This window comes from Trachurus japonicus, chromosome 17 (assembly GCF_045865225.1).
Source record: "Trachurus japonicus isolate A0001 chromosome 17, Traja_1.0".
Taxonomy (NCBI): Eukaryota; Metazoa; Chordata; class Actinopteri; order Carangiformes; family Carangidae; genus Trachurus; species Trachurus japonicus.
In genome coordinates, this window is record NC_140923.1 from 18,207,446 (window position 1) to 18,235,412 (window position 27,967).

Sequence of the window (27,967 nt, forward strand, 5' to 3'; positions counted from 1 at the left end):
GAAACTAAATATGCTGGCCTATTAGTGTACGTTTTCTCCGTCTTGGTCTGGTTGTTTTTCATTTGACAGAGTTAAGCATTGAATTTTAAAATGAATTAATTTATTAACACGTGTGGTGAAAACCTTAGGAAATTTTGATTTTCTTTTTACATACACTTACTGAATTACTCCATCATACTACGCACTGACTAAGAGAAACACTAAAAGCAAAACGAAGTATGATAAGTTGTCCTAAGTTACATCTTTAAGACTAAAAGCACTAAAAATGAAAGAAGAGGCAGGGAAAGGCTGTGCGCTCATGAAAAAGACAGACACATCATTAGTTATTAACCCTGGCAGCCCATGTGTTTAAAATAAATGGATTAGATGAGGATTACTCATTGAGCCTGGGCTCCTTTCGCATCCCTGTGTTTTCCGCTTACTACACATGTATTATTGAAGACAGTGATCACATAAGCCATGGTATGGAATACACAACAGGATTATCTATGCTGGAGTGCTGAAGTCTCATCTTCACCTCCCACCTCCTATAGGGAAAAGACAAATACATTGCTGCTGTTTTACAACAAGTGTGTGGAACAACCCTGGCAAAGGCCGATTCAAAGTGACATAATCCCATTAGTCTATTCAAGGTCCCTGTCCGACCACCCTGCATAATGAGGAGATACAGGCTACTAGGGCAATATGAATAAGTAACTGTTTTCATAAAGAGAATTATTCATGCCTTGTGTGTCATGGACAACTATTAATTCGATTAACCCCCTCACAGGAATTGATTATTACAAATTTGAATGCACCTTTATGTTTTATTACATTTTTGGTTGCATATCAGCCCCTTCACCAATTATTAAGCGAGGCTGGTATTGTTCTTACCTTAAGTGGAGTTAGTGTGTGTGGTACTATGGCAAAATGTGGTCCTGGAGACACTGAGAACTTCATCAGCTACATCTTTGAGTGCTTTGTCATGAGTCATGTTTGTGGACACATACATCATCATCATCACCAGGATATGGTCACAACCAAGATGTAGCCATGAAAACTTTACAAATGGACATGTGCTTTCCTGCAAGCACTGAGTACTGATGTAATAAAGTAGTAATGACAACTACGTAACATCAACATGTTTATAGTCATTGCTGGTGCTCTGCTCCCCTTGTAAAATGGTTTATAGTTTACCCTGCCTCTTCCATATCTAACTTCAGCATCTCACCTCCATATATAGAGCAATTATTTGGTCATTCTTGCAGCTCCTTGGAAATCCCTCTGCCACCCTAACATCATTTGTGTGAACGATGAGCTCAGTAACTGTCATCATCACGCAATCAAATAAGGAACTTAGAGGCCAGTAAGAGGCAGGTGGTATCAATGAAACATGAAATTACAGCCTCTTCACGGTGTTGAAGTACCGGTCTTACTGGTACTGTGTGTTCAAATAACAGTCATCTGAAGGCTACGGCACCCCAGTTAATTAATAATAAACAACAAATCAGGAACTATAGTGGGTTGTCCAATACCATGTTCAGCCCTGTAACAGTCTTTCAACTGCACTGCTAAATATTAACTAGAGACCATCACACAATGGAATCACACCAGCTACGACGCCTATCAATACGCTGACGTTCAGACCCATGAGTCCTCCGTAGTCAGTTCTTCATCATTACATGGAGAACATGCCCATCTTCAAACGCAGCCTTCATTTTGATCTGTCTACACTGCCTGTAATGTTTTGTGTGACGGCACAGTTATGACACTATAATCTGTCTACAGACAGACATCGCATCAACATCAGCACCTGCCAAGGTTGTGAAATCCCCTCTGTGATAATTTGGGATACAGTCACTGTCTCCAGGACCACATTTTGTCATGGCTGTCATGGCTGGTAATTGCTATAAAGTACAAACTAGACACTCATTTATGTTATGATGCGTTGAAATGAAAATTATATATAGTTCATAACTAATAATAACTAATACTGTTCATCAATCATTTTTACTGTCGAATCACATGGGAGTTTATTAATTACAAACTACCAAACATTACTGACCGTAGGCCTATATCTGCTAGTGCTTTTAAAGAAAACTGTACACATTTTAGGGAATTAGCACTAGTGTGCAATGGATCCTTTAGTGCCAAAGAAAGAACGTTTACACTATATAAAGCAATTACAGGATAGGTTTATAATTTTTCAAGCCTGTCTTAAATCAATAGTTTTACTTACTGCTCTAATAATTCCTTTAGTTCATGCTAGCCATTGAGCGATGTCTCCCTAAAGCGTTTCCAGTGTAAGTAATGGGGCACACAATTCCAGACAGTATCAAGTCTCAAATAATAATATCAATGTTTAATTATTACACTTCCTCATTTGTCTTAAAATAGAAAAACAGTTTCAGTCTATATCAAAAACATTTTCTATATAGTACCAGGCCTTCCACTTAGTAACCTAGCAACCAGTGAACTCAACATGGCACCTATTGTAACTCTAAAACTAGCTAAGCTGAGTGCCAGACATAATTATATCTCCCCACAGCCAATCACATAAGGCCCTGAGCCATAAATAACAGACTGCTCCCCTACAGAGCACCAGTCTGTGCCGAAAAGTCAACAAACACTTTCTCCAGTAGGCTAGCAGCTCTCGCTCACTACTGGATTCGTCTTGCTCAGAGGAAGGCAAACAGAGGGGGAGAGAGACAGAGGCCTATAGGTTTACAAAGAGAAGGAGAGATAGGGAGTTGAGAGGAAAAGAAAAACAAATGCAGTCTGTGATTACTGAGTCATAATGAAGGCTGTTGGATGGGACTGTGGTTATGAGCTATGTCATTAAAGACGGTGCCGAGTGGCTGGAAAACCTACAGGTTTCTATTTGAAACACTGGCACGTAGGAAGACGCGGACATAGCACTGCATTCAAAATGTCCTTTCAAATTGCTTCTTCAAAGTTATCACAACATTTTTCACAAATATTACAGCAATAATCTCATTAGCAGAAGCTCTGGTGTGAGTGGCTAGGGCTTCGCTTTCAAGCCTTGTTTCCCAGTGTGTGTGTGTTTTTTTGCCAGACAGCTACCACAGCGCTCTGTGAAACAGCTTAGTCTCCGGGGCCTTATATTTAGATTTTACGACCAATATTGAATTCTAACCCAATGTATTTTCACCAGGGTGATTTAAGATGTCACCTCAATAGGGCAACAAGTTATGGCAGCAATTACAAGCAGATCATATCACATCACGTGGCTGGAGGAGGACGTTGGTACATTTGTTCATTCTGGGTGATGAGAGATGGGATTGGGAATGTGTCTGCACGTAAGACATAACCTGTTAAGTAACACAGCACTTGTTTTGCTTGAGGGATGTGAGAACCTAATCTAACCTCTTGACATAATATCATCATTGTGATTGTGGTGACAAATCACAATGACAAACCCATTTTCTCAAGGATTTGTGTCATTTTTTAAACTTGCAGCAGTGCTTTTCAGAAATATACTCTTTTTAAGAGCTCTGGTAGTATCAGCAGACATGACAACTTCACCAACATATCATTTCTTGACACATATTTATTGAGATATGTAAACATTACTGGGGTACCATGAGACATCCTTGACATGTATCACATAATAAAAGCAGATGTGTCCTACATATCCCCTACCTCCTATGCTATTTGTTTTATTTAGCACCTCTCGTGTGGGGAGGTGACACTTTCCAGACTTGAGTGTGATGTATCCAGTGAGTCATGATCTTATCACTCTATGTGACATATTAAGACGGTTACGTATAGGTGCACATCTTGACGATGGGATCAGCTCAATGTTGGCCTTTTACCGAATGCTTCTGCCAGTTATCTGTTGCTATGGTGACGTTTACATCTGATCTTTAACTGCATAGTCTTTTTTACTTGGGGCAGGGTGATATTTTAAGGAATATGTTTCACTTTTTGATGTTATAAAATAAAAAAATGACCAACATAAAGAAGAACAGTGCTTGCCTTTATACCATGGCTTTGAAAGTAATTATAAGCGTTTGCTAAATTACTTTCATAATATAATCATATTTCTCAGAGACAGTACCCTACTATCTTTAAAACAAGAATAGATAAATCTCTTCAATCTCTGCATACCTGAAGGACAAAAGTATTTCTCTAGAGGTGAGGAGACTGTATGTGATGCTACAGACAGAACAGCCTGACCCCTCTCTCAGCTCCCAGGATGTTTTCCTCAAGCCTCCCTATTGGGATTCTGGTAGCCTACATTCCCTGTTTCAAGGTCGGCAGCAGTGGCAAATTAAATTACTTGTCCTGTTTTGTGGTGTTGGCGCCAGGTCAACAGCAACTTGGCTAAAATGATGAGTGCAGGATTCTGGAGGGAGCTGCATTTGTCCTGACCCTCTGGTGTCATGTTTGCAAAGCAAGTAGCAACGATGAAAAGGGCTGAAATCAAAAGCAGTGTATTAAATTCTGCCTCTGTAATCAGTTTTTTTAAAAATCAATTACCGCTGCTTTCGAATGCATCACTTTATATTGTCGTCCTTTTGGCTTACCCTGCTGCTGGAGGATGTCATGTGCTTGCACATGGAACCAAGCTTGAGTATATTAGGTCTAATTTTGTTAAAGTCATACCACGTCACGCGCCACCTGCTGGGCATATGTCATACCACGTGGCAGCTGTATCACATTTAAATTAACGTCACTTGAAACAGAAATATTTCACCGAGTGGAGTCTTCTCCACACTCACAATGTTTTCCTGTCATGTTAGCAGTCAGTCACCTCGTGTTAGCTGTCTCTACAGCAGCACGTTAAGTTTATCTCTCTGTTGCTGAGGGGTTGTTATCAGCAGACAAACAGCTTACATACCATACTGTGGAATGGGAGGAACTTTGAGTATGTAATGTGGTGTCAAAACACGGAACAAGTAAACAGGCGACAAGTAAACAGGCAACAAGAGACAGGCGATACACAACACTGATCAAATATTGTTGCCAATATCACTGGGCAACGTAAATCAATGAGGAGGCTCATAGTGACAAACACCAGATCACCAAATATTAAATGTGTGTTCTGAGTTATATGCAATTTGCTCATGCAATCTCTATTGCTAAGTTTATAAAGTGGCTGATCAACACTGAGCTCATCCTCACTACCAACAACGACACTAAAAGTTATTTCGGAGCACAAACACGTTAGGGTTGTAGCTGCAGCATTTCCTGTGTCCAAACCACAGCTCAGTGAGTGCCATCTGCACTGTCAGTATCAGAGGATGTTACCTGAGAAGCGAAATGTACAGAATTTGCACATCTGATATGTATATGACTCTTTGTCTCTAATATGTCATTGCTGCGTGAGTCATGGCTTGGCTAAGGCTAAACATCGTATTCGGTAGTTAACCTTCAGTTTCTAAAAATAATTCATGTCTTAATATTAACGTACATGCAGGAGGTACAGTACACCTACATGCACAGCCACAAGCCTCCAGTAGTTGCAGAGGTCCTCTACTCTGGCAAAGTGAAATGCTGATATTGACAATTAGAAACATCTATTGATTATATTTTTAAATTCATTAAAATCTGCATTTTAAAACTGAAACTGAAATATTCAGAATAATGGTGCTACAAATTTCATTTCATTTCTTTATTTATTGAATTGGGACAGTGCACATTCATCAACACTGACGCATTAAGCATTAGTGTAAATGTGCCGGACTTAGCACAACTGCTAAATTTCAGCCGCAGTCCCAAGGCAGGTTTCTATAAAACGTAACTCCCCAGAAGATCTGGTCAAACCCTATGACCTTGTAATATTATAATTTATTTTTTTGTATCTTTGCCAATACTGATCTGCACATTTCCTCACCACATCAATTATCTATGTCCTTATGGTGTTTATGTTTTTGATGTCAGCTTGTCATGAGCAGTGTCCCTGCCTCGTTTTTGTGAGGAAACCTAAAGCAGCTTGACATCACTGCAATCTGCAGTCCAAGGTGCTACGGACTTCACGTTCTCAACCAGAAGAGGTCAGTGAAACAATGCTTTTCTGCTTTCTACTCTGTAAGCAGGTGCTGGGACTACTAAACACTAGAGAGCAGCAGAGCCGCATTGAACAGATGCTCACTGACTCATTCTCTCCTCTTCATACAGCAACCAAACAGGTGTTCTTAATGTAAATTGAAATTCTCATATTTTACATAAACTCATACAACCCACCCAACACCCAATTATTCTTTACACAGTGATAATAGTCAGTTGCATGCAGCAAGGCTGTCTGTGTGAGCCCTAACAGTGAGGACATTGGTGCAGAAACTGAGCTGGGTTTTTGGAGGTATGTGATTATGACGTAGCTACTTTACAAATTTGGGGCAGAAAGAAAAGTTCAAGTTCAAGTAGGCTATAATGGGAAAAAAAGATGTTTGACAAATAAGTCCATCCTCAGGTCCCATTTTAGTCCATGTATTTTAGCCCCACTGAGAAGTGGCCTGAGTTTAAACAAGAAGCAGTTCACCCTATCACCCTGACAAGCACTGTTAGACCACAGGTAAGCCTCTCCCAAGTTCCTATTGTTGACAGAGTAGATGAATATTTAACAGGAGGAAGGAAAGTGGTAGGCATCGGATCGCTACGAAGAAAATAACACTCTCCCCATCATGTGACCTGACTATCAATAGTCTGATGACAGCCTAGATGGCCTCTTTTGATTGGCTGCTTATTTCTTTGTTGACCCCAATGTTGTGCTTTAAAAAAAAAATCAACTTTGAATGAAAAGGCCCAAATGCCTATTGAGAGACTGTGTGTTTACAGGTCAGATGGGATCGTGTGGTGAGATGGATGCACATGAGAGAGATGCAGACAGGGTGGAAACGTGCATGGTCAGCACCGTGGACAGCGAACAGAGGCTTATCCAGGTGATCAGCTTGATGCGGACTGAAATCAGAAAGCTGGAGCTGGAGAACATGGGGCTGAGGAGGAGGGCGCCGGCTGGCCTCAGAAAGACTGCAACAGTTCCCATCATTAGTACAGCAGAGCGCACAGGTAAATGGATTTAATACATCACTATATAATGATACAAAATTAGTCCTGAAATGTATTATGTGATAATGAGGTTTGAGTTATTGTGGCTTAATTGTGCTTGAGGGGAGATTCTTTCTTTAATATTCAAATAGACTGATAATGGGCTCTTTGCACAGCTCCACTACTTCCTGAACTTAATGCTGCTCCTTCATTTCCTGTTATTATTGGACAACCTGATTAATCCAGGTGTGTCTGGCAAAGAGCCCATTACTATTTATCTCATATTTATATTCTTACATAGCCTAGCATATTTACCTTTTCAGGACTCACCTTTAATTGCTGTAAGATATTCTCTTTGTCTTGTGCAGAGAGCGTCGTCATGACCGTGAGAAGATATTCAGTCTTCCAAGCACTTGTCAATCATCGGAGTTCACAGGTGGACAATGTGAAGAGCGGGAACTTGACTGGAAAACTGCAACGATGACAATTAGCGTGTTCAAAGTGAACAATGAATATGGCATTATTTGAATATCGCCTGTCTGACTGAATAATAGGTCTAATAGTGTTGTATGTAGCCTATGCTTTCCTGAAGAAAAAAAAAGATAGCTGTCTTGATTACGCCCTGAATTAGCTTGATAGTTGAAGAAAAACTGTGTAGCCTAACTTTTACTGTGACTGAATAAAGTTGTTTGTTTTTTTATGTTTTCATGTCATTATTTTCACCTACGAACGACAAAGTATGTTCGCGCCGAAACTATACGTACTTACAAAGTTTGTGTCGAAATTAATATCACACCGACGTAACCGTTGAGCGGTTATGATGATGATGATGATGATGATGATGATCAACCTGTGGCGTAAACGTGCACCTGTCACTGACTTTACTCTCGCGAGATTTCGGCGTTGCGCAGTGGAGTAGCTACAGCACGTCCGCCATCACTGCATCCAGGCTACAACATTAGCCACACAAAAAAAAACCACTGGGAAGATTGAAGAAGAAGAGGAGCGAGTGACAACAACATAACAGACACACACACAGACCGACCTAATTCCCAAAAGGGGGAGGTCATTGCAGTTTCCCCCCTGCCGCTTTCCTGGCATAGAAAGCAAACCTCGCAGCTGCCTTTCATGTAGTCTTTTAAGTCAACTTAGAAACGAGAGTCGTTGTAACTAACCATGTCCAACCTCAAAGGCAGCACCAAGAAGGACACCAAGATGAGGATACGAGCGTTTCCTGTAAGTATTTACCGGGCTCCGTTAGCGCTGGGACGCTTAGCTGTGAGACTCGAGTACCGGGGATGACAGGTTTTTTATGCTAGCTAGTTAGCTACCTGGTGGTCAATCGAGAGAGAGAGAAAAAAAACATGTCATTGTCAAATGAAAACTTGCTACTAGCATGACAGTTCACCTGAAGCATTATCAACTATGTTATCAGCCCAGTTTTATCTATTTATTAAACGTTAGCTGGGTTTATCGCTGTCTAAATGGGAGTCGACGTCTGACACAAGCTAATGTTAGCATAATGTAAGAAAGAAAACTTCTTCGGCGAGAGACGAGCAAACAGCAGCTAGCTGGATAGCAGGCCTACATGTTAGCTTTCACTTGACGTTAGCCAAGTTGCAGTCACTCAGCAAGTATCGTTACGCTATGGTAACGGCAGTCTCTGTTTGTTTGGTCGGTTGTTGGTGTTTCTTAGCGGATCGAGACTGTTGTAGATGGCAAATAAAACATTGTTGTGCAGTGTTTGCTTGAGAGCTAACGCAACTTCAGCTTAACTTGAGACTAACGTAAACATAGCCAAGGTAACTCGAGTAGTTATGTTGTTGTTGACGTTGCCATGCTAGCTACCTGCTGCTGTTACTACTACTAGTACCACTGTGTGCCATTATTATTTTTTATCACCATCCACCGACCACTAACGTTAGGTTAACATATTGTAGTAGTTATCAGGTAGTGAGATTTTTTTTTTTAATGTATATGTAGTCTTAGTTCAGCTAGCCCTTGCAACACCATTCCCACTCCGTGTTGAGGTAGTAGACCAAATGTTTTTCCCTCTGTTGAGTAGCCAGGTTTGAGTGGGTGTCTTGCAGAGTGAGTCAGTGAGGCAGATGAGCAAGTGAACACAGCTAATCCCTCTATCAAGTGTTGATCTAATACATGCCAGTGCAGGACCTGCCACCTAGACCACAATGAACCATCTAGTAAGGGTGGAGTTAAATTGATCCCCTTACAGTTCTTTCTCATACCTACAGATTTAAACAGGGATTTGGGCAGGTTAGTCAAGGTTTGACAAGCTGGAGTTATTTTCAATAACATTGCAGCCATACAACTTCTTCTCTCTGGATACCAATTCTGGTGACTTAACTCAGCCTAATTACTGTTATTCATTTATGGCCTTATACCATTTCAATTATTTCTCCCGATTTAAATCTACAGTCCCTACTGCATGGGGCAAGAGAAGTTGGGCACACTAAATAGTTGCCTCTTTACCATCCCTTTGTCTGACTCAAAAATGTCAGCAGTTTATTGTTGAGTTATTTGGTTACCAGTCTGCTGGTGGCAAGCAGCACTTCCATGTGTTTTTCGACTGTGGACCTTTTTTTAATGTTGTGTGCACAAGAGGATGTAGCCTACCAGTATTCACTGGCTTTAGTCCTCAATAGAATTCATAAGGCACATTGAACTGTTCTCCATATTATATTTATTGCTGAAAAAAATCAACACATTGCCAATATCACTACTCAGCCAAAATTGCTGTTTCTTAACTGCTTTATGCTGAGCCCACTTATTTTTACTCAGTGTTTCCCCCATTTATGACTGCAGTAAACCAAAATAAAAATGAATTGGATTTGTATCAAAGCAGAAACAATATAATACTTGCCGTTATATTGGTTTGTTACGACGTCTCCATGTCATTTCGCTCCACACTGCAAGGTAGAAAGCACAAACCATTAAAGTTATGAAATCTACATCGACACAACTTATAGAAAGCTCCTCTACTGTTAGACATTATACATTGTTTGTATGGATTTTTCTTTGACATATTTGATCTATTGACTAGTATTAGTACAGAATAAAACCTTGATGTTATTGTCTTCATTTACTGATATACCACATCAAGGTAAGAAAAAAAGTTTTTCATGTAATCACATTTTCATCTTTTTGCTCCTCCCTAGATGACAATGGATGAGAAGTATGTGAACAACATCTGGGACCTTCTAAAAAATGCCATCCAAGAGATACAGAGGAAGAACAACAGTGGACTAAGCTTTGAGGAACTGTACAGGAACGCCTACACCATGGTGCTCCACAAGCATGGAGAGAAGCTCTACACAGGCCTGAGGGAGGTTGTCACCGAGCACCTCATCAACAAAGTAAATGCATAGTATTCCTTTCTAATGTAGCTCTTTTTATCAGTGACATAAAGACCACAGAGTAGCAGTTATGTAAAAAATGAAAAGAACAAGAAGACTATATATTCCATTGAGTCTCTTGCGCTGCATCTGCTTGAAAGATGTTGTTTTATGTTAGTGCCAAATGGACTGTGAATGGACTATGGATATTACATTTCCTAACACTTAGCATCCTAAAAGTCTGACCTGATCTATTGTGTTTCTTTTTTCAGGTACGGGAAGATGTCCTGAACTCTCTAAATAATAACTTTCTGCAAACACTGAATCAGGCCTGGAATGACCATCAAACTGCCATGGTCATGATCAGAGACATCCTCATGTATATGGTGGGTAGGCTGATGTGTGTGCCTTGCCTTTTGTTGTAAGAAGTGGTGGGTTTTGTTTTTTACAATAAGCGTAGACCAGTGAGATCTTATGTTTCACTCATGTTAATGGATTATGCTGCTTGTACTGATATTGAAGAAATGGCCTCTTGTGCTCAGCGGTGGCCAGCTTCACCTACATCCTATTTTGGACTTTGATTGTAAGGTGTTGTTTCATTTGCAGGCTCAACAATGAGCCTCTGTTGCTGTATTTATTTGTTTTGTTGGAAAACTGGCAGCACCAGTTGATTTACTTTAGCCCACAGCAAGTCCAAAGTGTTTACAGGGTTGTGTGTGACTGAGTGAGCCCCTTGAGATAGGCACAAGTGTAAGCTAAACAATGGCACAGTCAGGGACTGCACAGCTCCCCTGGGCTTCTTTTGTTCTATGGTCTCCATCTTCCTGTCCCGCTTTACCCAAACCGTTTGGCTTTCTGTTGTTGTAAGTACTGCATACTCAAGGCCTGCTGCTGCTGTTACCGGGCTGCTGACCTCTAGTGAGGAGCTAGACAGATGCACCAAGTGTGACTTTGCTCTTCTGTTTGTTGTAAAAAAAAAAAACACATCCTGTAATTATGCACTGGCCGATATTTGTCATTCTGGATTAACGTTTGTGATGTTAAATGGCATGACTGAGTGGCATGGTAAATATTTTATCACCCCTGCCCCCCTTGAACCTTGTGTTTTCTGCAAGTAATTCAGACAACAGCCGGTCATTTATTGTGGTGCTCTAATGATCTCGTAAAGGTTTGCAGCCTTTCAGTGGGATTGTATAGTATATGATAAAAGCTTTGCTGGCACCTTCAGCCAATAGGAAAAGTATTTTGCTCCCCATCAAATTGAAGTAAATTAGGGGAGATTTTTTTTTTACAGTACAGAAGTAGAAATACTTGAAATACATTCTCAAATGACAAATGAGGATAAATACCACTGACACAAACTATGTGTCTTTAAATATATTCAGTTTTACTTGTGTTTTTCATTCGTCTTAAATCTCACCATATGCATTTTGGAATCAGAGATGGTATCTAATGTCCTCTTCATTCTTCATTCTCTCATCTCTCAGGACCGGGTCTATGTTCAACAAAACAATGTGGAGAATGTGTACAACCTCGGGCTAATCATATTCAGAGACCAGGTTGTGCGCTACGGCTGCATTCGAGACCACCTACGACAAACACTATTGGACATGATTGCACGTGAGAGGAAAGGAGAGGTTGTAGACAGGTACGCAGGAGCACAACTTCACTGCCTCATCTAAAGGATTATTCTAACAACCTTCTTCAGGATGCCATATGTTTTGGTTGAATAAATACTTTTTGTTATTAACTGTTTACTATGTCTTATCATAGTTATATTAAAGTTGATACAAGGCCTTACATTTATTCATTACAGAGGAGCCATCAGAAACGCCTGCCAGATGTTGATGATTCTTGGACTGGATGGCAGGTCCGTGTATGAGGAGGACTTCGAAGGCCCTTTCTTGGATATGTCGGCTGAATTCTTCCAGGTGAGTTGGTAGTAGGTTTTTCTTGTTGTTTTTGTAATACCGGAATAAAACCTTCAATAAAACATGTGTACATCTGCTTTTTCAGATGGAGAGCCAAAAGTTCCTAGCAGAGAACAGCGCCAGTGTCTACATAAAGAAGGTAGAGGCCAGAATCAATGAAGAGATCGAACGAGTTATGCACTGTCTAGACAAGACTACGGAGGAGCCCATTGTCAAGGTGGTGGAACGGGAGCTCATTTCCAAACACATGAAGACCATTGTAGAGATGGAGAACTCTGGCCTCGTGCATATGCTCAAGAATGGCAAGACAGAAGGTAAAAGCTTACTTCAAATTCTGATTTAGAAATGAGAACAAGCGATTTTCTCAGCCTTTCCCTTGAATTTTCTTTTTGTTTCTCATTTCTTTTTTCCCCAATGTGTCCCTCTCAGACCTGGCATGCATGTACAAGCTGTTCAGTCGTGTGCCAAATGGCCTGAAAACAATGTGCGAGTGTATGAGCTCTTACTTGAGGGAGCAAGGCAAAGCTCTGGTGTCAGAAGAGGGAGAGGGTAAGAACCCCGTCGACTATATCCAGGTATGTTGATTCAACGGCGAGTCCAAACAATTGATTCTGTTGTTGGGTGATATAGATTATGTCAGCTCTTTGTAATTTCCTCTTCACTAGGGCTTATTAGACCTGAAGACACGATTCGATCGTTTCCTCCTCGAGTCCTTCAACAACGACAGACTCTTCAAACAAACCATAGCCGGCGACTTTGAATATTTCCTCAACCTCAATTCCCGCTCTCCAGAGTACCTGTCACTCTTCATCGATGATAAGCTGAAGAAAGGAGTCAAAGGGGTATGTGTAACTGAATGGCACATATTTCTACACTTTTTCTATTCCCTGCTGGGCATGAATCTGTTTTGCATGCCTTGGACAATGCCTTACTCGTTTTTTCCCTCCTATCTTATTTGACCAGTTGACAGAACAGGAGGTGGAGTCGATCCTTGACAAGGCCATGGTGTTGTTCAGGTTTATGCAGGAGAAAGATGTGTTTGAAAGGTACTACAAGCAGCATCTGGGTCGCAGGCTGCTCAGCAACAAGAGTGTCTCGGACGACTCTGAGAAGAACATGATCTCAAAGCTCAAGGTAAAGAGACAAGTAGTTCTACACAGATGTTTTGATCCTCATTACATTGCCCTCTCTGCTCATATTTGACCTGCTCTTGTCCTGTCTAAATCCATGTCAGCAGTTTAAACTCACTGCTCTCTGGCTTTTCTCGTTTTGCAGACAGAATGTGGCTGTCAGTTCACCTCGAAACTGGAAGGGATGTTCAGAGACATGAGCATCTCCAACACTACCATGGATGAGTTCAGGCAACACATACAAACAACGTCGGTAAGGCAGACGGACACAGATTTAAAAAAAACTTTAACAAACAAGGAAAAGAAGAACCAATTATGATCCTTATGTTATTCGGGGGAGATCTGAAGCACATTACTGAGAGAAATTAAGTCTTAAAGTCATCATAATGTCACAGAAAGTAAACCATAGATATGGTGTAACTCCCATCCATCTCTTCCAGGCATCTCTAAGTGGTGTGGACCTCACAGTAAGAGTCCTCACTACTGGCTACTGGCCCACACAGTCTGCAACCCCTAAATGTACCATCCCTCCTGCTCCTAGACACGCCTTTGAAGTCTTTAGAAGGTAATGTTCTTAAATGTACTCAAGTGTTTTACAATACACACTGCAGGGGAGGCTCGGTGTTGCTCATATGGTTTCTGACGATTGTGATGCCGGGCCTTTTTTGTTCTCCAGGTTTTACCTCGCTAAGCACAGTGGCAGACAGCTCACACTGCAACACCACATGGGTGGAGCAGACCTAAACGCAACTTTCTACGGAGCTATTAAAAAGGTAGAAGCAGGATGTAGTAATGCTCTTGCTTTTTCTTTTGCTTTTTTAACTTTTTAAGATTCATCTTATGTCATCTTGTCTTTCACTCCAACTGCAGGAGGATGGGTCAGAGGTGGGTGTGGGAGGTGCCCAGGTGACAGGCTCCAACACCCGTAAGCACATACTGCAGGTCTCTACCTTCCAGATGACCATCCTCATGCTCTTCAATAACAGAGAAAAGTGCACTTTCGAGGTGGGCACACAGTGAAGCACATTCATCTCTGTAGAGGTTATTTTTCCTCTGTATGTCTGGCACACGTCGTTGTAAGGGAGGACAATGAAGTGAGGAGTACATATTTATTTGTGTCCATCTTCTTTTACAACCCTAACCCCCTTCGTATATCCCCATTTTTTAGGAAATCCAGCAGGAGACGGATATTCCCGAGCGGGAGTTGGTGCGAGCGCTGCAGTCTTTGGCCTGTGGGAAGCCCACACAGAGAGTTCTCACGAAGGAGCCAAAGTCCAAGGAAATTGAGAACGGCCACGTGTTTACAGTCAATGATCAGTTTACTTCCAAACTGCACAGAGTCAAAATACAGACAGGTGGGCAAAGTTTGTGTACAACACACACATCACTACAGAGAGCAGAGAGTCTCAGCCATTGGCAAACCACTGACCACTCATTTCTGGACATCTTAAAATGCTGTGAATTTCTTTCTTTATTCTAGAATGGTTCAGTAATGCAGTACTTTCTTCTATTTCCTCTGTTAAATATGGCTTACGGTACATTGCACAGGCTAAAATGGGGTTGGGTTGGGATTGGAAATGTTTGTCTACATTTTCTCCCTGTATCCTTCCTTTCCAGTTGCTGCTAAACAAGGTGAATCGGACCCTGAAAGGAAAGAGACGCGGCAGAAAGTGGATGACGACAGGAAGCATGAGATAGAGGCAGCCATTGTCCGAATCATGAAGTCGAGGAAGAAGATGCAGCACAATGTCCTGGTGGCAGAGGTAAGGAAAGAATATGATAAAGCAAAGTTTGGTCTGTCTGGCTTCAGGCTTTGGACCACTAACGTTCTTGTGTCTCTGTTTCTGTGCAGTTCTCTTACACAGTTTATTGTAACTCCTCAGGTCACTCAGCAGCTCCGGGCACGTTTTCTTCCCAGCCCTGTGGTTATCAAAAAGCGTATAGAAGGACTAATAGAAAGAGAATACTTGGCGAGGACGCCAGAGGATCGTAAAGTGTACACCTATGTTGCATAGAAAAGAAACTGTGGATGAGAGGAGGAAGAGACTGGACGGGGGGAATGGGGATTTGTTTGTTTTCTTTGGACTGTTGTTACGCATGGACTGGAAGTTTCTGTTCAAGACAAATGCTGGGAACCTGATTCATCATCCCTTACAAAAACACAGTAAACACACCTAAATGGGGAATAAAATGTTGGCACAGAAAAAAAAAATCCATTAGATCTCCTAGATGATTTTGAAATCAGGCCCTGTCTTCCCAATCCCTGCGAGATTACCATGGGTGGATCCAGCTTCAAGCTTTTCACTGTTTTACCCTTGTAGAGATCAAACTTGCAAAGAATCCCTTGGGGAAAATGTGAATGCACCACATTATTTTTTTGTTTCAATACTGTATAAAAATAATAAAATTATTAAAAACAGCAAATGTGGATTGTTAAAAAAACAAAATAAAAATAATGAGTATTGCTGCTCTGTAGTTTCTCACAGAAAAGCTTTGCTCTTCTATATTTGTCTCTTGTCAGTATAAAAACATTTATTTTGTTCAGGTGATGAATCAAATTTGCGCCTCAAAATCCATTTATTATTACATTAAGAAATGCTGTTTTAAGCCCCAGTTTTTGGTTGGAGTCGAGGCGTTTTAAATTGAGGCGGTTTATTTTTCATGATGCATCTTACCAGCCTTTGACTGTTCACTTTAATTATTTCATGCAATTTTCTTACAACTTCATAGGCGCCATACAGGAGATTGTGCAGCTGGGATGTATCAACATCAATTTCACAATTGTAACAAACACCTCTTAGACATCTGAGAAACCATGCACTCCTACCAAGTCACACCAAATAACCCTGTCTTATCATCAAAACAACAGACAGGCATGTTTTTCTCCATGTATTCAATAACGGCTAATGATATACTCAATATCAAATCAGTTGCTTCTTAAATCAATAGTTTATGACATTTTCAGCTCAAAAACAGACCTGTTAACACATGTTGACATCACAGATGAAATCAGGTGACACACTGAGCCATGAACTGTCACGAAAGCTGTCTTTAAAAGAAACAGGCAGAATTAGGAGTCAAAGGACCAAGTACGACAAATGTGTCACATTTTTCAGTATTTGATCTCACTGTTACTAATTATTTAATGACACTGTATAACAGACATCAGAGTTTAAACAAACTGAGGCGTGGAAGGGCTCAGGGGCCTTTTAACTTCTGGATCAGGTTGCGACTGAACAGCTTTGAACAGAGCCTCCAGCTGAGTCATGAAACCCTGAATCTCCTGAGAAGAGCTGTGAGACCAGGCCAGAGGCAGGTGAGCGGGCACAGGCCGACGATCTGCAACACAAACAATCCGTCAGACCAAAGTGTCACCGGGTGATGACGACAGAAGAATCCACAGGGAGGGGATGAAGAAGAGCCTGTCAAGATTTCACGCTGCTCACCTTGAAAGAACTGCCCGTTGCGTGTCCTGGCCGCAACTCTCGACAAGGCCAACCATACCACAGTGTCCGCTCCTTGCTCTACAGTGCGCAGTCTCTCCCCCATCATCTGGTGGAACTGAGGCATCGATGTGGACACAGCTTTGAAACGAAGAGTAAAAATGCTGGGGTAAGCGTTGTGTTCACATTACTTATGAAATCTCAAAAACGGCTGATTTTAAGGATAAGGATAAGTAAATCATCCAAATAGGATCTTTGTGTTTCCACTAGATAAAATAATGACTCCTGCCAACAGTGTAAAACAAAACAAAATCGTTTTATCACTAAATCAAAGCATTGTGAAAAACCGTTTTCTGTTCTTCTCACATCAGAGAAACAGTTTCTCAGCTACACTGGGGCAACGTGGGAGGAGTGGGGAAAAAAGTTAATGATGGAGTACCTGGTGTGTCTACCCAGCCTGGATGCATCACAGAGAAGTGAATGGCAGGGTTGGCCTTGGCCCACTGTTGTGTCAGCACCACCTGCTGTCTCTGAAGAGAAACAACATATTGGACTCTCATCTATTTCACCTCTCTCTTCCTAATGGCTCTAAAGTGTATATTTCCAAAACAAAACACTAATATTTTTATAGATGTAGGACTCTGGAAACAGATCTACTACCGCTATGTTTGAAATAAAATGCTACGAGCCTTCTTATCTGGTTTCCATCTTCTCCTCCTCCTCCTCCTACCTTGTTCTGGGCGTAGACCATGACGCCATCAAAGTAGCCCTTCTCTGACTGCAGGTCATTAACTATGAGTTTCTGGACCAGCATGCCTCCCGAGGACACAGTGATCTAACAGGCAGGGAGAAAAGCGGCCCAGTGTGCTTAGACAACAGCCACTACAGCACAGACAAATGTGGCATTATGCTGTCCACATGATGCAGATGAGCAGCACTTTGTTTTGCGTGGATGCGCGCGTGTGTTCATACCACTCTCGGGTCCCGGCTCTTCTGTAGAAGTGGTATAAGAGTCTGGGTGAGGATATACGCCCCTAGAGATGGAGAAAAGCTTTAGCCTTGATTTCTTATTTTAAACTGATGGCCTTCATAGACTGGATCAGGTCTTACCCATAGTGTTGGTGGCAAAGTTCTTCTCCAGTCCTTCGTCATTAACCTCTCTCTTGTGCATCATACACCCTGCGTTATTTATCTGACAAGATCAAAGAGATAAGTGTAAATCAACATCATCAATAGTTTAGAGGATGGTTTATGATGAAGATGAAGATTATAATAGACTGGGGATATCTACCAGCACATTCAAAGATGGATACTGCTTCTTAAAGGCCTCTGCAAACTCCCAGACCTTATGTGTCTCTGACAGGTCCACAATATGGGTGTATACTTCCTAAAAAAAATTTTAAAAAAAGGGTTTGAAATAAGGGAATATGTTTTTATTACAAAGAGTTGGATTTGACACTATTGTTTATTTTGTTTTAGGTCTGTGCTGGACAAACAGCACTTACTGTGTTCCCAGACTTATCCACAATGTCCATCCTGGCCTCCTCTGCTTTATCCTTGTTCCTACACACCATGTGGACTGTGCCGCCTGAAAACAAAACATGATTTAGGCTTTTTTTTTAAAAAATTTATCAACGCAAATTGCATCACAGAGATAAGACTTCTCCAGGATGTAACCCGCTGTAACCTTTCTTGGCTATGGCCATGGCTGCTGCTCTGCCAATTCCGCTGTTGGCTCCGGTGATCATAAAAGATCTTCCCACGACGGACACATCCAGGTCCTGCAGCTCAAAGTCTTTAGATGCCGCCTCATAACCCTTCCTGAAGACATGATGCAAAACACTACTGATGATTCATTTTCTCAAAAACAAAGTCACAAGATTTACAATCTCCACATTTTAGCTCTAGTAGAGTCAGGTGACGTGAATGTCATCCTCAATACCCAATTGCTGTCAATGGAACGATTGTAATTGTACATAAAGGCCAGTTTGTGTGCTGATGTGTGCCATACAGTGACCAGACCTTTGATATTTCTCTTGTTTATCAGCCGATGGGGTTTAAATAAATGGCATGAATACATTTTGCAGTCACTAAATAAAACATTTAGACTGACAACAAGCAAAAACAACATTATACAACACTGACTGAAACTCAGCAGACAGCATTCCTCCTATTTGATTGCACATCTGTAGACAAGTTTTAAAATAATACTCAGTAGGCTACTGACCTTGTGTAGTGGTGGATCCCATTCAAAAACCAGACGGCATTTCGGTACATAGACATGTTACCAAACTGAATAATAATAATTATCCCAATAAATAAAGAGCACCAGTCCTTGTCAAGCCCTGACAGAGCAGTTTCACATGAAGAGATGAGGAGGGGGAAGAGGAGGGGGCACTTACTGCTCTCTACCGACCCAGCTCGGGTATAACACTTAAAGAGAGAGAGGGGAAAAAAACACTCGCCCTGGCTGTCAGTCAAGTGATACCAACTAGTTAAAGTTTTATCAGCTCACTCACTGGGACTACCTTGCTCAAATCACGTGGTGGATCTTTAGAAGGTGGATGAACCGCTGGTCGTGTGCAGCCCCAGTAAAAACCTGTACATGAGCCAATCCACATCCAGATGGTTGGGAGACGTTTGGTGACGCCTCCTGCAGGGGCGGAGTTAACCAACTTTCTCACTGGGGCTGGAGTAGACGGCGGATAGATATGTGTTCAGAAGGACTAGTTGACCCCTAGTGAGGGTTAGAGTGCTTTTTTTTCTTTTCTTTTTTTATCTGTTGATAGCGTTTTATAGCTCCTGGCGCGCCGTTAAAGATGGTAAGTGTTTGTTGTTTGTTTTTCTACGCATGTCTGCGGCTGTAATGTAGCGTCAGCCCTCTTAGGTGTTCACCTGTTGCACCTGTTGTCGCCGACAGGTAACTAAAGCTAGAAATTAGACCTTTTACTGCACTTTGTTTTATTCTCGGATCTATTTGTTGTCGAGAGGCCGCCTGTTGCCAGTCTTATTTGGTTTCTGGAGTGAGTTTATATTGTGTGTATCCCACTTTTTTATCGACACTCGGAAGTAAAGGTGTAGCAGCTACATTTCCTCAACCGGTCCCCTCAGTAAAACAGGTCTCGTCACTTCCCAGCCCTACTGGCAGTTTATCGTTTTTCATGTTAATTTGCCTACCACAAAGGAGATATTCACCTGCAGGCTACCAGTATAAAGACTGGCTGAAGGCCTTAATATTAGCCTATAAAAATATGTTTTCTTTTTCTTTTCTTTTTATCAGTTTGCATATAATTAAAAAAAAAAAAAAAAAAGAATGTCCATATTTTGTTGTGAAGTTACAGTTTGGGAAAATTCAAGGGAAAAGATGGAGGATAATATCTGCACTCTGTTGTGTCCAACCATGTATTTGTAGTTTTACTAGTCCTGTTATTCTTTTTTTGGGGAGGACATTGATGCTTGAACATGATTTCCTAAATGGGTCATTGGATATATGATGCTCTCTCTTTTTGTTGACACAATGTAGACACAAATATTTAAGACAGTTCTTAATTTTATTTCTATAGCTCCAAATTACACATGTATCTCAGAAGGGCATCACAACACAACATCTATTTTAAAATATTTAAGGCCATTAAAAAAAAAAAAAACTTAAATCACTTTCTTACATGAACAATGAGAGGAAGGTGTAAAGGAAACAATGTGGCACAGGGGTTTGGGTGCGAATATGGGGTGGGAGATTAATGTCCATTTTGATATATAGCCAAAATCTGCTTCCAATGCTAGGAAGCACATTCTCTAAACATCCGAAACCCAACTCCATATCGTAGCTCTCCTCAAAATTGGAAAGGAAACTTAAAACTACCTCCAACTCAATAGATTGTTGACCTTCACGTTTCTCCCTGTCAAGCTATTGTTGTTTTTTTTTACCCCTAAGCAATGAATGGTGTTTGGTCCGTGGGGTTACTATTTAATGAGCCATGACAACAGCAAGCCACTCGTTTGACCCTTGATTTGTACATGTGTGTGTGTGTGTGTGTGTGTGTGTGTGTGTGTGTGTGTGTGTGTGTGTGTGTGTGTCTTGGAGGGTAGTTAATAATGCCCTATGTGTGTGTGTGTGTGTGTAGGTGTATGCCTGTGCTACAAAGTGCCCCTCTGATCTTATGCTGTGTCTGTTGTCAGCTGCGCTTCCTGCTGCTCTTCAGTCGCCAGGGGAAGCTGCGTCTGCAGAAGTGGTTCACGCCCATGTCAGAGCGGGAGAGGAAGAAGATCATCCGGGACATGTCCACCATGGTTTTAGCCCGGCAACCACGCTCCTGTAACTTCCTGCACTGGAAAGACCTAAAGATTGTTTACAAGAGGTGCGTGCTGTTTGTTTCACCTCTACAAATTACCTTCTGTGCTTCTTTGAACCACGAGTGTCATTCCCACTGATGGTCACACCTACTGTGTAGCCTACTGTATATCATTTATTCCCATCAATATCAATTTATAATCCCCTTTTCCTCAGATATGCAAGCCTGTATTTCTGCTTGGCCGTAGAGAGCCAGGAGAATGAGCTGCTCGCCCTGGAGATTATCCATCGCTATGTGGAGCTGCTGGACAAATACTTTGGCAATGTATTTCACTGTATTTCATCTCCTTTCACTCACCATGCAACTGTAGTCTCAATTCAAATTCACAAATTTAAAGGGACAACGAGGAGTTTGTATTTGGTTATTAAAAAGTCTCAGATGAATCTACGCTACCCACACTTGTTAATGGCTCCATTTTCGATAAATATATCGTTTTTTTGCTATTATAATTAATGGTGGAAATGCTTGGCGAGCCGACCAGTGTTTCCTTACTTTAGGTTTCGCGGATGCTGCCCGGCGGGTCATGAGAATAACGCTGCCGAATCGCCGTTTATGGTCGGAACTACGACGGTATCTGATCGTCTTGGAACCTCTGACTTTAGTTCTTGATGAATGAAAACATTCTTGGCAAGACGTCCGTCTTGCGCTGGTCCAAGAATTTCACTGTGCGCACGGAGGCTCATGGTAAATGTAGTATGAGAACACTTTGCTTTCCTCGTTGTCCCTTTAATATCAGCCCAAATCAAGGCCATATTACTGGTCCCTGTAAACAGCAGTTTTAGTTTAGAAAATACACACATGGAAGTAGTAAATAATGCAAATAACCAACATATTGACCATCGTACCTCCTCTCAGGTGTGTGAACTGGACATAATCTTTAACTTTGAGAAGGCCTATTTTATCCTGGATGAGTTTCTAATGGGAGGCGAGATTCAAGAAACCTCCAAACAGATTGTGAATCGCTGTATTGAAGCCTCAGACATGTTACAGGAGGTGAGTTGCCATGAAACACACACACACACACATATACGCTCTCATACGACACAAGGTGTGGCTTGTGTCCCTGCTGTGGTGTGACCATGTAACATCTGTTGCTCTGCTTTAATAGAAGAAATAGAGACGTGTTTTGGTACATAGCTTAGAGGTGGTGATCCTTTTTTTTTTTTATCTCGGCCATGGGGGTAGTCAGTTGAAATTGATTTCTTTCATATTTTGCTGAACAACAACACTTGTCATGAATGTTTATATCGAGCTGCAGTGTGGTGACTTGTGTCAGTTTACTTGTGTGAGTGGGAGTCAAGTAGTCATTATCATGATTAATTAACAGTGGTGCTGTTCATCCCTTGGTGTGTCTTTCTCATAGCTAATCAGCTTGTGGATGTTAGCTGTGGCTTTTATATATATACCTATATATTTATATATAGATTTGTGTTTGTGTTGCTGTGTTTCTCACCCTCTGTGTGTGTGTATCTCTCTCTCTCTCTGCCCGTGTTATTGCGAGTGAGAGACAGATTTCCCTGGAACGTGGTGTAGGTTTTAGTGTTGTTTTGGCTGATTCTTCCCGCTCTCCCCCCCGTAGGTCCATGGCTCTGTGTGGTACGGTAGTTTAACTGGGTGTGTTGTTCTTGTGCGTCCGAGTAGCTCTGACTAACGCTTTTAATCAAGACTTGGAATCATGTGCAGCGTAGCCTCCCATTCATTTTGACCATTATCGCTTCAGGATGACAGCAGTGAGTGGTATGAGGTGGAGCTGTTTGGATGACCTTGAATATGGACAGAAAGGTTAGATGTTGTGTTTGTGTTAGTTACCTGTGGTGTGTTGGTGTGCTCAGTACTTAATAGCAGCAGATGTTATGTGTGTGTGTGTTTGTATGAAAATTAATACAGTTTTAAGAGGCTAAGAATGTGATTTCTTCTCTGTTTGTGCCTTTTTCCAGACCCTGGAGGAGTATATGAGCAAACCTGCATTTTAACCCATGGGAAATAGACTGAAAGGGAAGGATTACATGCACTGTATATGAGTCAAAGAAGTTTCTGGGAATGGGATTTAATTCAACTCTGCTGGACGCTTTCAAAAGAAGAAATGGGAGTGTTGTATGTCTGATACCATTCCACATTAAGCATTGCTGCAATACAACTCTGTTTAAGAAGGAGTAGTCTAATATTTGTTCATACTCATGTTAAGGAAGGGGGTGGGGGGCTTGCTTTTACACTGTTTGCTGTTATTGAACTGTTAATGAAGTACCGATAGAAGATCAGGGATATGAAAATTATAACAATGAAGTGATGTTAGATTGACAGATTTTGTTTTGATTTATTGATATTTAAATCACACACATTAATTTAATATAAATTTTGGGAAGCAAATGGTTGTGATATGAAAATATTTTATAAAATGTATGCTACACTTCACTTGAGTTAATATTTAAAAAAAGGAAAAATAACTCTCAAGAACAACAGATTCCTTAAACCGTTAGCTTTTTATAACCGAGTACGATGAACGTCACACTGTTTTTATCTGTATAACATATTACTCATGTGATTGTCAGTCTTCAAAAGGAGCAGTTGCCAGACTGGGTGTGAATATCACTGTTTTTATTTTCTTAATGTAAAATGTATGATATCGGAGCTTATGATTAAAATATGTATTTTGATAAACAGTCCACCTCCAGTAATCCTTTTATGACGATTGTTGATGTGATGAGTCATTTGATATGAGAGAAATTCACCAAATCTTATGTGTTTACTAGGACTCAACGAGATGTTATTTCCCCTGCCTCCTCAGATTATAAACCCAGACTGTCTGCGGAGTGGGCTGTGAGATTTATTTCGTCTTCTTCTTCTTTTTTTAATAAGGCAACACAACTCAGAAAGAAGAAAAATAATACAGCTGATGCTTTATTCATCTGTGATTCATCATACATTATTGAACATGTACAAAATGGTTTAAAAATGAGCATACATAGCACAACCACTGGTAGGCCAACAATACAGAGCTTCGCAGTATGAAAGGGTTGGAAGGCAGGCGACGGTCTGATATTTAGACTTGGAAATAATTATCCATAATAATAACATTAAATCCACTAACCCTGAATATATAACGAGTCACAACAACACTCGTTCTCAGCCCAGCACACTGCCCCTAACGAAAAAATCTCCATAATATGTCTCTAGTACTTATATGCTTTTTAAAAGGCCAAGTCAGCATTATACTTTATAATTTACATGTATATTCACATATGATTTTTATTCTTTTTTTGAATAGTTTGACATGAAAAATAAGCATTTTTACCATTACTCTGTTGATTATAGTTGAAAATATAGGCCTGCTTACAAACACCATTAATGTGAACAAACTTTGAACAACATCACGAAACTTTAATAACTTGGATGTTCTTGTCATTTGATATTAGTCAGTGTGTATTCATTGTCAATATGAGAGTGACAGCTGGTCGAGTGTTTTGAAGACACCTGTTTCTCACTCGTGCACGGATTTGCACCTTTTAAATCTCCTGTGATATCACTATAATGTTTCTAAAATGTTCTTTGCAGCAAGTAGGGACTGTTCAAAAAAAAATGTATTGGACCTGTAAGATTGCTATAGCCTATAGTTCATTTTCGTCAGGGTGATATTACCTACCAGCTATAGTTCATATAATAGAAATTTGTAAACTAGATCACGTCCACCAAACTTTATTTTTGAGACAGTATAAATACTATATTCATAATTTCGTGCGTCTTGCAGGGGGATCAGGCTACATCCCTGCCACCTGTTTTTCACGGTGCTCTTTCTCCTCGTCTTCGTTCACGGTCTGTGGGGCCGAGGTCTTTGCCGGTGGTATCTCCTCTTTCCCCTGCATCTCTGTGGGATCTACTTTCTCCTCCGTGGCCAGCTCGGTTTCCCTCTTGACCAGCAGTGGCCTCTTTTCAGTGTCCGCCTGCCCCAAGTAGTCCTTCATGGCGCGCTCGTACAGCTCGTAGGGAAACTGGCCCTTCAGCTGCGCCTGGGTGTCCCTCTTGGTGATGGTGTTGGGGTACTCTGTGAGGATTTTGGCCGCCAGGTAGGTGGTCACCTCGTCTTCCACGTCACCATCGTCCTCATCGTCGGCGGCGACGTCGGCCTGGCGTTTGAGTGGCATCTTGTTCAGCTCGGATAAGAAGAGGTTCTCCCTGCGTCCGGAGGGAGGAGGGATCTTAACCGGGGCAGAGTTTGCAGCAGGGCTGGATCCAGCCAGTGGGATTCTGTCCGAGGAGGGAGGGGTCTTCATTGGTCTTTGCACTACTGGATACTCGTTGCTGATAGTCTCCACTCCGATTATGTCTAAAAAGTCCTCCCTGTCCATGTCCTCGGGGGCGGCCTTGCTCTTCACGGGCAGTCTGCGGCTGAAGTACCTGATCTTGGGGGTTGTCTGGCCGCCGGTCGTGAAGCGCGATGATGATGATGATGCCTGGGGGGGCTCGCGGTGGAGCTTCCTCAGCTCCTCTGTGAGCAGCATGTCGATAAGGTCCTGAGGAGGGACGTGGAGCTTCAGGGAGAGCTCCAGCAGCTCCTTCAGCGTCCGGGGATCCACGATGGAGGGGCGGATGAGTCTCTTTCTCTGCTCCCCGGTCTTATCCCTCTTCTGCGTCTGGTCGCTCATCTCCAGCACCTTCAACAGGTAGTAATCTACCAGCTTGGTGTCGTCGTCGGCCTCCTGGTTCTGGCCGGCGCGGCGCTGCAGCATCTCCTCCCTCTCCGCTTCCTCCTGATCTCCGACTCCGAGCGCCCTGGCCATTTCTTCGTGGCTCCCGTTGACCATCTCCTCCGCCTCCTCCCTCTCCTCCACGGGGACCCACTCCTCTCCTCCTGCCACATCCTCGTAGGCCGGGTTCCTCAGGCTGAACCCGTCCTCCTCCTCTTCCTCCTCGCCGTCGTCGTCACCGAACACGTCTCTCTTCTGGCCGCCCACCGTGGGCATCCTCCCGAGCTCCTCGAAGATGGAGCGTAAATTGGCCAGACTCTGGGGGGTGTACTGCTCGTCCAGGTCCTCCGTGGCTCGCTTCGAAGCATCTGTATTCTCCTCGTCCTCAAACATCAGCGGGTACTTCTTATGGGGTCTGGGGAAATTACTGTAATCTACCGGTGCGCTCTCGGGGACTTCAGTGTCTTTGGTGCGGTGTCTGTGCGTGCGGCGGTCGTTCCTGGGCGCCGACACCGGGCTCATCTTCGGTTCTCTCCCGACCTGATCCTGCAGAGACTTGAGCAGGGCTTTCATCAGCTGCTCAGCGGTAATGTCCTGCCTCTGCATGGCCGGGGCAGGGCTTTGGCGTTCCCCGGGACCCTCGTCTTGCTGCGAGGCGAGCTGAAGCAGGACCTTGAACTTGTCCACTTCGTCGTAATCCACGGGTTCGGGTCGCCCCCCGTTCCGCTGCTTCAGGTTCTCAATGTACTCCAGGGCTTTGATCATGTCGGAGCTCGGTGGGTAGGCCACCGGCTGCCCCTCACTCTCCCCGCCTCGGAGCCTGTAGTGGCGGGGGAGAGACGCAGCCTGCACGGCGCATCCGTGGAGGAGGAAGGCGAGCAGGACCACGGCTCCCCCCGTGGGCAACTTGTGGTGGAAATGCAGCATTATAGGCTATTTATTACCTGCAAATCAAGAAAACACCAAATGTTAGTGAAGCGAAAGGAAAACAAAATAAGTCAAAACAAAACAAAACACGGGATTCATTTATTTCTATTAATCACCTCTCTTTCTTTTCTTTTCTTTTTCAAAATCCAAATCCCCAACAAGAAAGCATCTGTTTTGATAGGGGATCTGTAGCCTGTGCGTGTCAGGGAGTTACGCTCTGCAAATTGAATGATATGATGCTGTGCGTGAGGGAGATGCATCCACATCACTGGATGAGTCACTCCCCGCGTTGTTATGGGCAACCTCAACATCCGATTTCCTCTTAACAACAAAAGCCATCATTTGAAAAAGGAAAGAAAGAAAGAAAACACTAATTTCTCGTTATTTAACTACAGTAGGCTAACAGTCACCGTACCGTCTGCATCACATTGATAACCCTCATTACAACACCAAGTCTCTGCGAAAAGCTATGGTAAAAAAAAAAAAAAAACACACACACACCTCTTTTCCAATCGAAAATACAATGATATACATTAGAATTAAAAATAACCAAAGCTCACATTTGTAGCTATGTAAAATAAAAAATAAAAAATGTGTCTTACCTTTGGCAATAGAGCTCAGACAGCAGTGAGGGTGTATGGCATCTCCTCTGGAAGCGGTTCTGTTCTCTTCTGTTTTCAGCACTTGGACAGCTCCCGTCGTTATATGAGGCAACACCTGACCACCGCGTCATCACACAACACACGCAATAGCTGGTCTTAAAAAAAAATCCATATAAATGATTCAGGTTTATGATATGGCATACTAAAGAGCTCGCTGTTTTAAAAATAGCATCTCTATGCTGTCTGTTGCACAGCATTGACTGGGGGTAAGAAAAAATACATCTTTTTAAAAGTCTGGAAGCAGATGTGTTGACTTCAGGTCTGCTGCTGCTCCTGGACGCCTCATAAAGAGTGATATGTTTGCGTGGATGTTTATTTTAACCCTCAAATTTGCATTTTTTTTTTTGTGTTATTTTTTTTTTTTAGTTAGAATAATAATAATAAAGAGTTACGCTATAAGACTGTGACATCTTTAAAATAGTTTCTGAATCATGTGCATAAAATAAAATAAAAAACTAGGAATTTCTCCTTACGTTGTGCCCTCAAAGATCATTCCC

The 27,967-nt window shown here is 42.0% G+C and overlaps 4 protein-coding genes across 5 annotated transcripts; 2 read left to right on the forward strand and 2 right to left on the reverse strand.

Moving 5' to 3' along the window:
- The first annotated feature begins 7,897 nt into the window (after positions 1 to 7,897).
- cul3a (cullin 3a) lies at positions 7,898 to 15,828 on the forward strand. Its single transcript, XM_085803724.1, has 16 exons — positions 7,898 to 8,226; positions 10,167 to 10,364; positions 10,616 to 10,729; positions 11,831 to 11,991; positions 12,160 to 12,274; positions 12,360 to 12,588; positions 12,704 to 12,849; positions 12,940 to 13,116; positions 13,238 to 13,408; positions 13,550 to 13,657; positions 13,845 to 13,969; positions 14,081 to 14,177; positions 14,275 to 14,409; positions 14,573 to 14,759; positions 15,022 to 15,167; positions 15,288 to 15,828. The coding sequence occupies exons 1-16, from the start codon at positions 8,167 to 8,169 to the stop codon at positions 15,417 to 15,419; spliced, it is 2,301 nt and encodes a 766-aa protein (XP_085659850.1). The 5' UTR covers positions 7,898 to 8,166; the 3' UTR covers positions 15,420 to 15,828.
- Positions 15,829 to 16,092: 264 nt separating this feature from the next.
- On the reverse strand, positions 16,093 to 19,507 carry dhrs12lb (dehydrogenase/reductase (SDR family) member 12-like b). The gene is made up of 10 exons (XM_085803779.1): positions 19,075 to 19,507; positions 18,535 to 18,668; positions 18,353 to 18,435; positions 18,139 to 18,234; positions 17,958 to 18,039; positions 17,820 to 17,881; positions 17,578 to 17,682; positions 17,287 to 17,377; positions 16,851 to 16,988; positions 16,093 to 16,743 (listed from the first exon to the last, which is right to left on the reverse strand). Exons 1-10 carry the CDS (start codon positions 19,128 to 19,130, stop codon positions 16,577 to 16,579), a joined length of 1,014 nt encoding a protein of 337 aa, XP_085659905.1. The 5' UTR covers positions 19,131 to 19,507; the 3' UTR covers positions 16,093 to 16,576.
- Positions 19,508 to 19,509: 2 nt separating this feature from the next.
- On the forward strand, positions 19,510 to 23,859 carry ap1s3b (adaptor related protein complex 1 subunit sigma 3b). 2 transcript variants are annotated; one of them, XM_085803780.1, is made up of 6 exons: positions 19,510 to 19,669; positions 21,027 to 21,205; positions 21,355 to 21,463; positions 22,055 to 22,192; positions 22,920 to 22,981; positions 23,137 to 23,859. In XM_085803780.1, the coding sequence occupies exons 1-5, from the start codon at positions 19,667 to 19,669 to the stop codon at positions 22,959 to 22,961; spliced, it is 471 nt and encodes a 156-aa protein (XP_085659906.1). In that variant the 5' UTR covers positions 19,510 to 19,666; the 3' UTR covers positions 22,962 to 22,981; positions 23,137 to 23,859. The 2 variants fall into 2 exon arrangements, with proteins under 2 accessions (XP_085659906.1, XP_085659907.1); XM_085803781.1 differs by lacking the exon at positions 22,920 to 22,981.
- Positions 23,860 to 24,072: 213 nt separating this feature from the next.
- On the reverse strand, positions 24,073 to 27,629 carry scg2b (secretogranin II b). Its single transcript, XM_085804155.1, has 2 exons — positions 27,411 to 27,629; positions 24,073 to 26,825 (listed from the first exon to the last, which is right to left on the reverse strand). The coding sequence occupies exon 2, from the start codon at positions 26,806 to 26,808 to the stop codon at positions 24,955 to 24,957; it is 1,854 nt and encodes a 617-aa protein (XP_085660281.1). The 5' UTR covers positions 26,809 to 26,825; positions 27,411 to 27,629; the 3' UTR covers positions 24,073 to 24,954.
- Between the last annotated feature and the right edge of the window lie 338 nt (positions 27,630 to 27,967).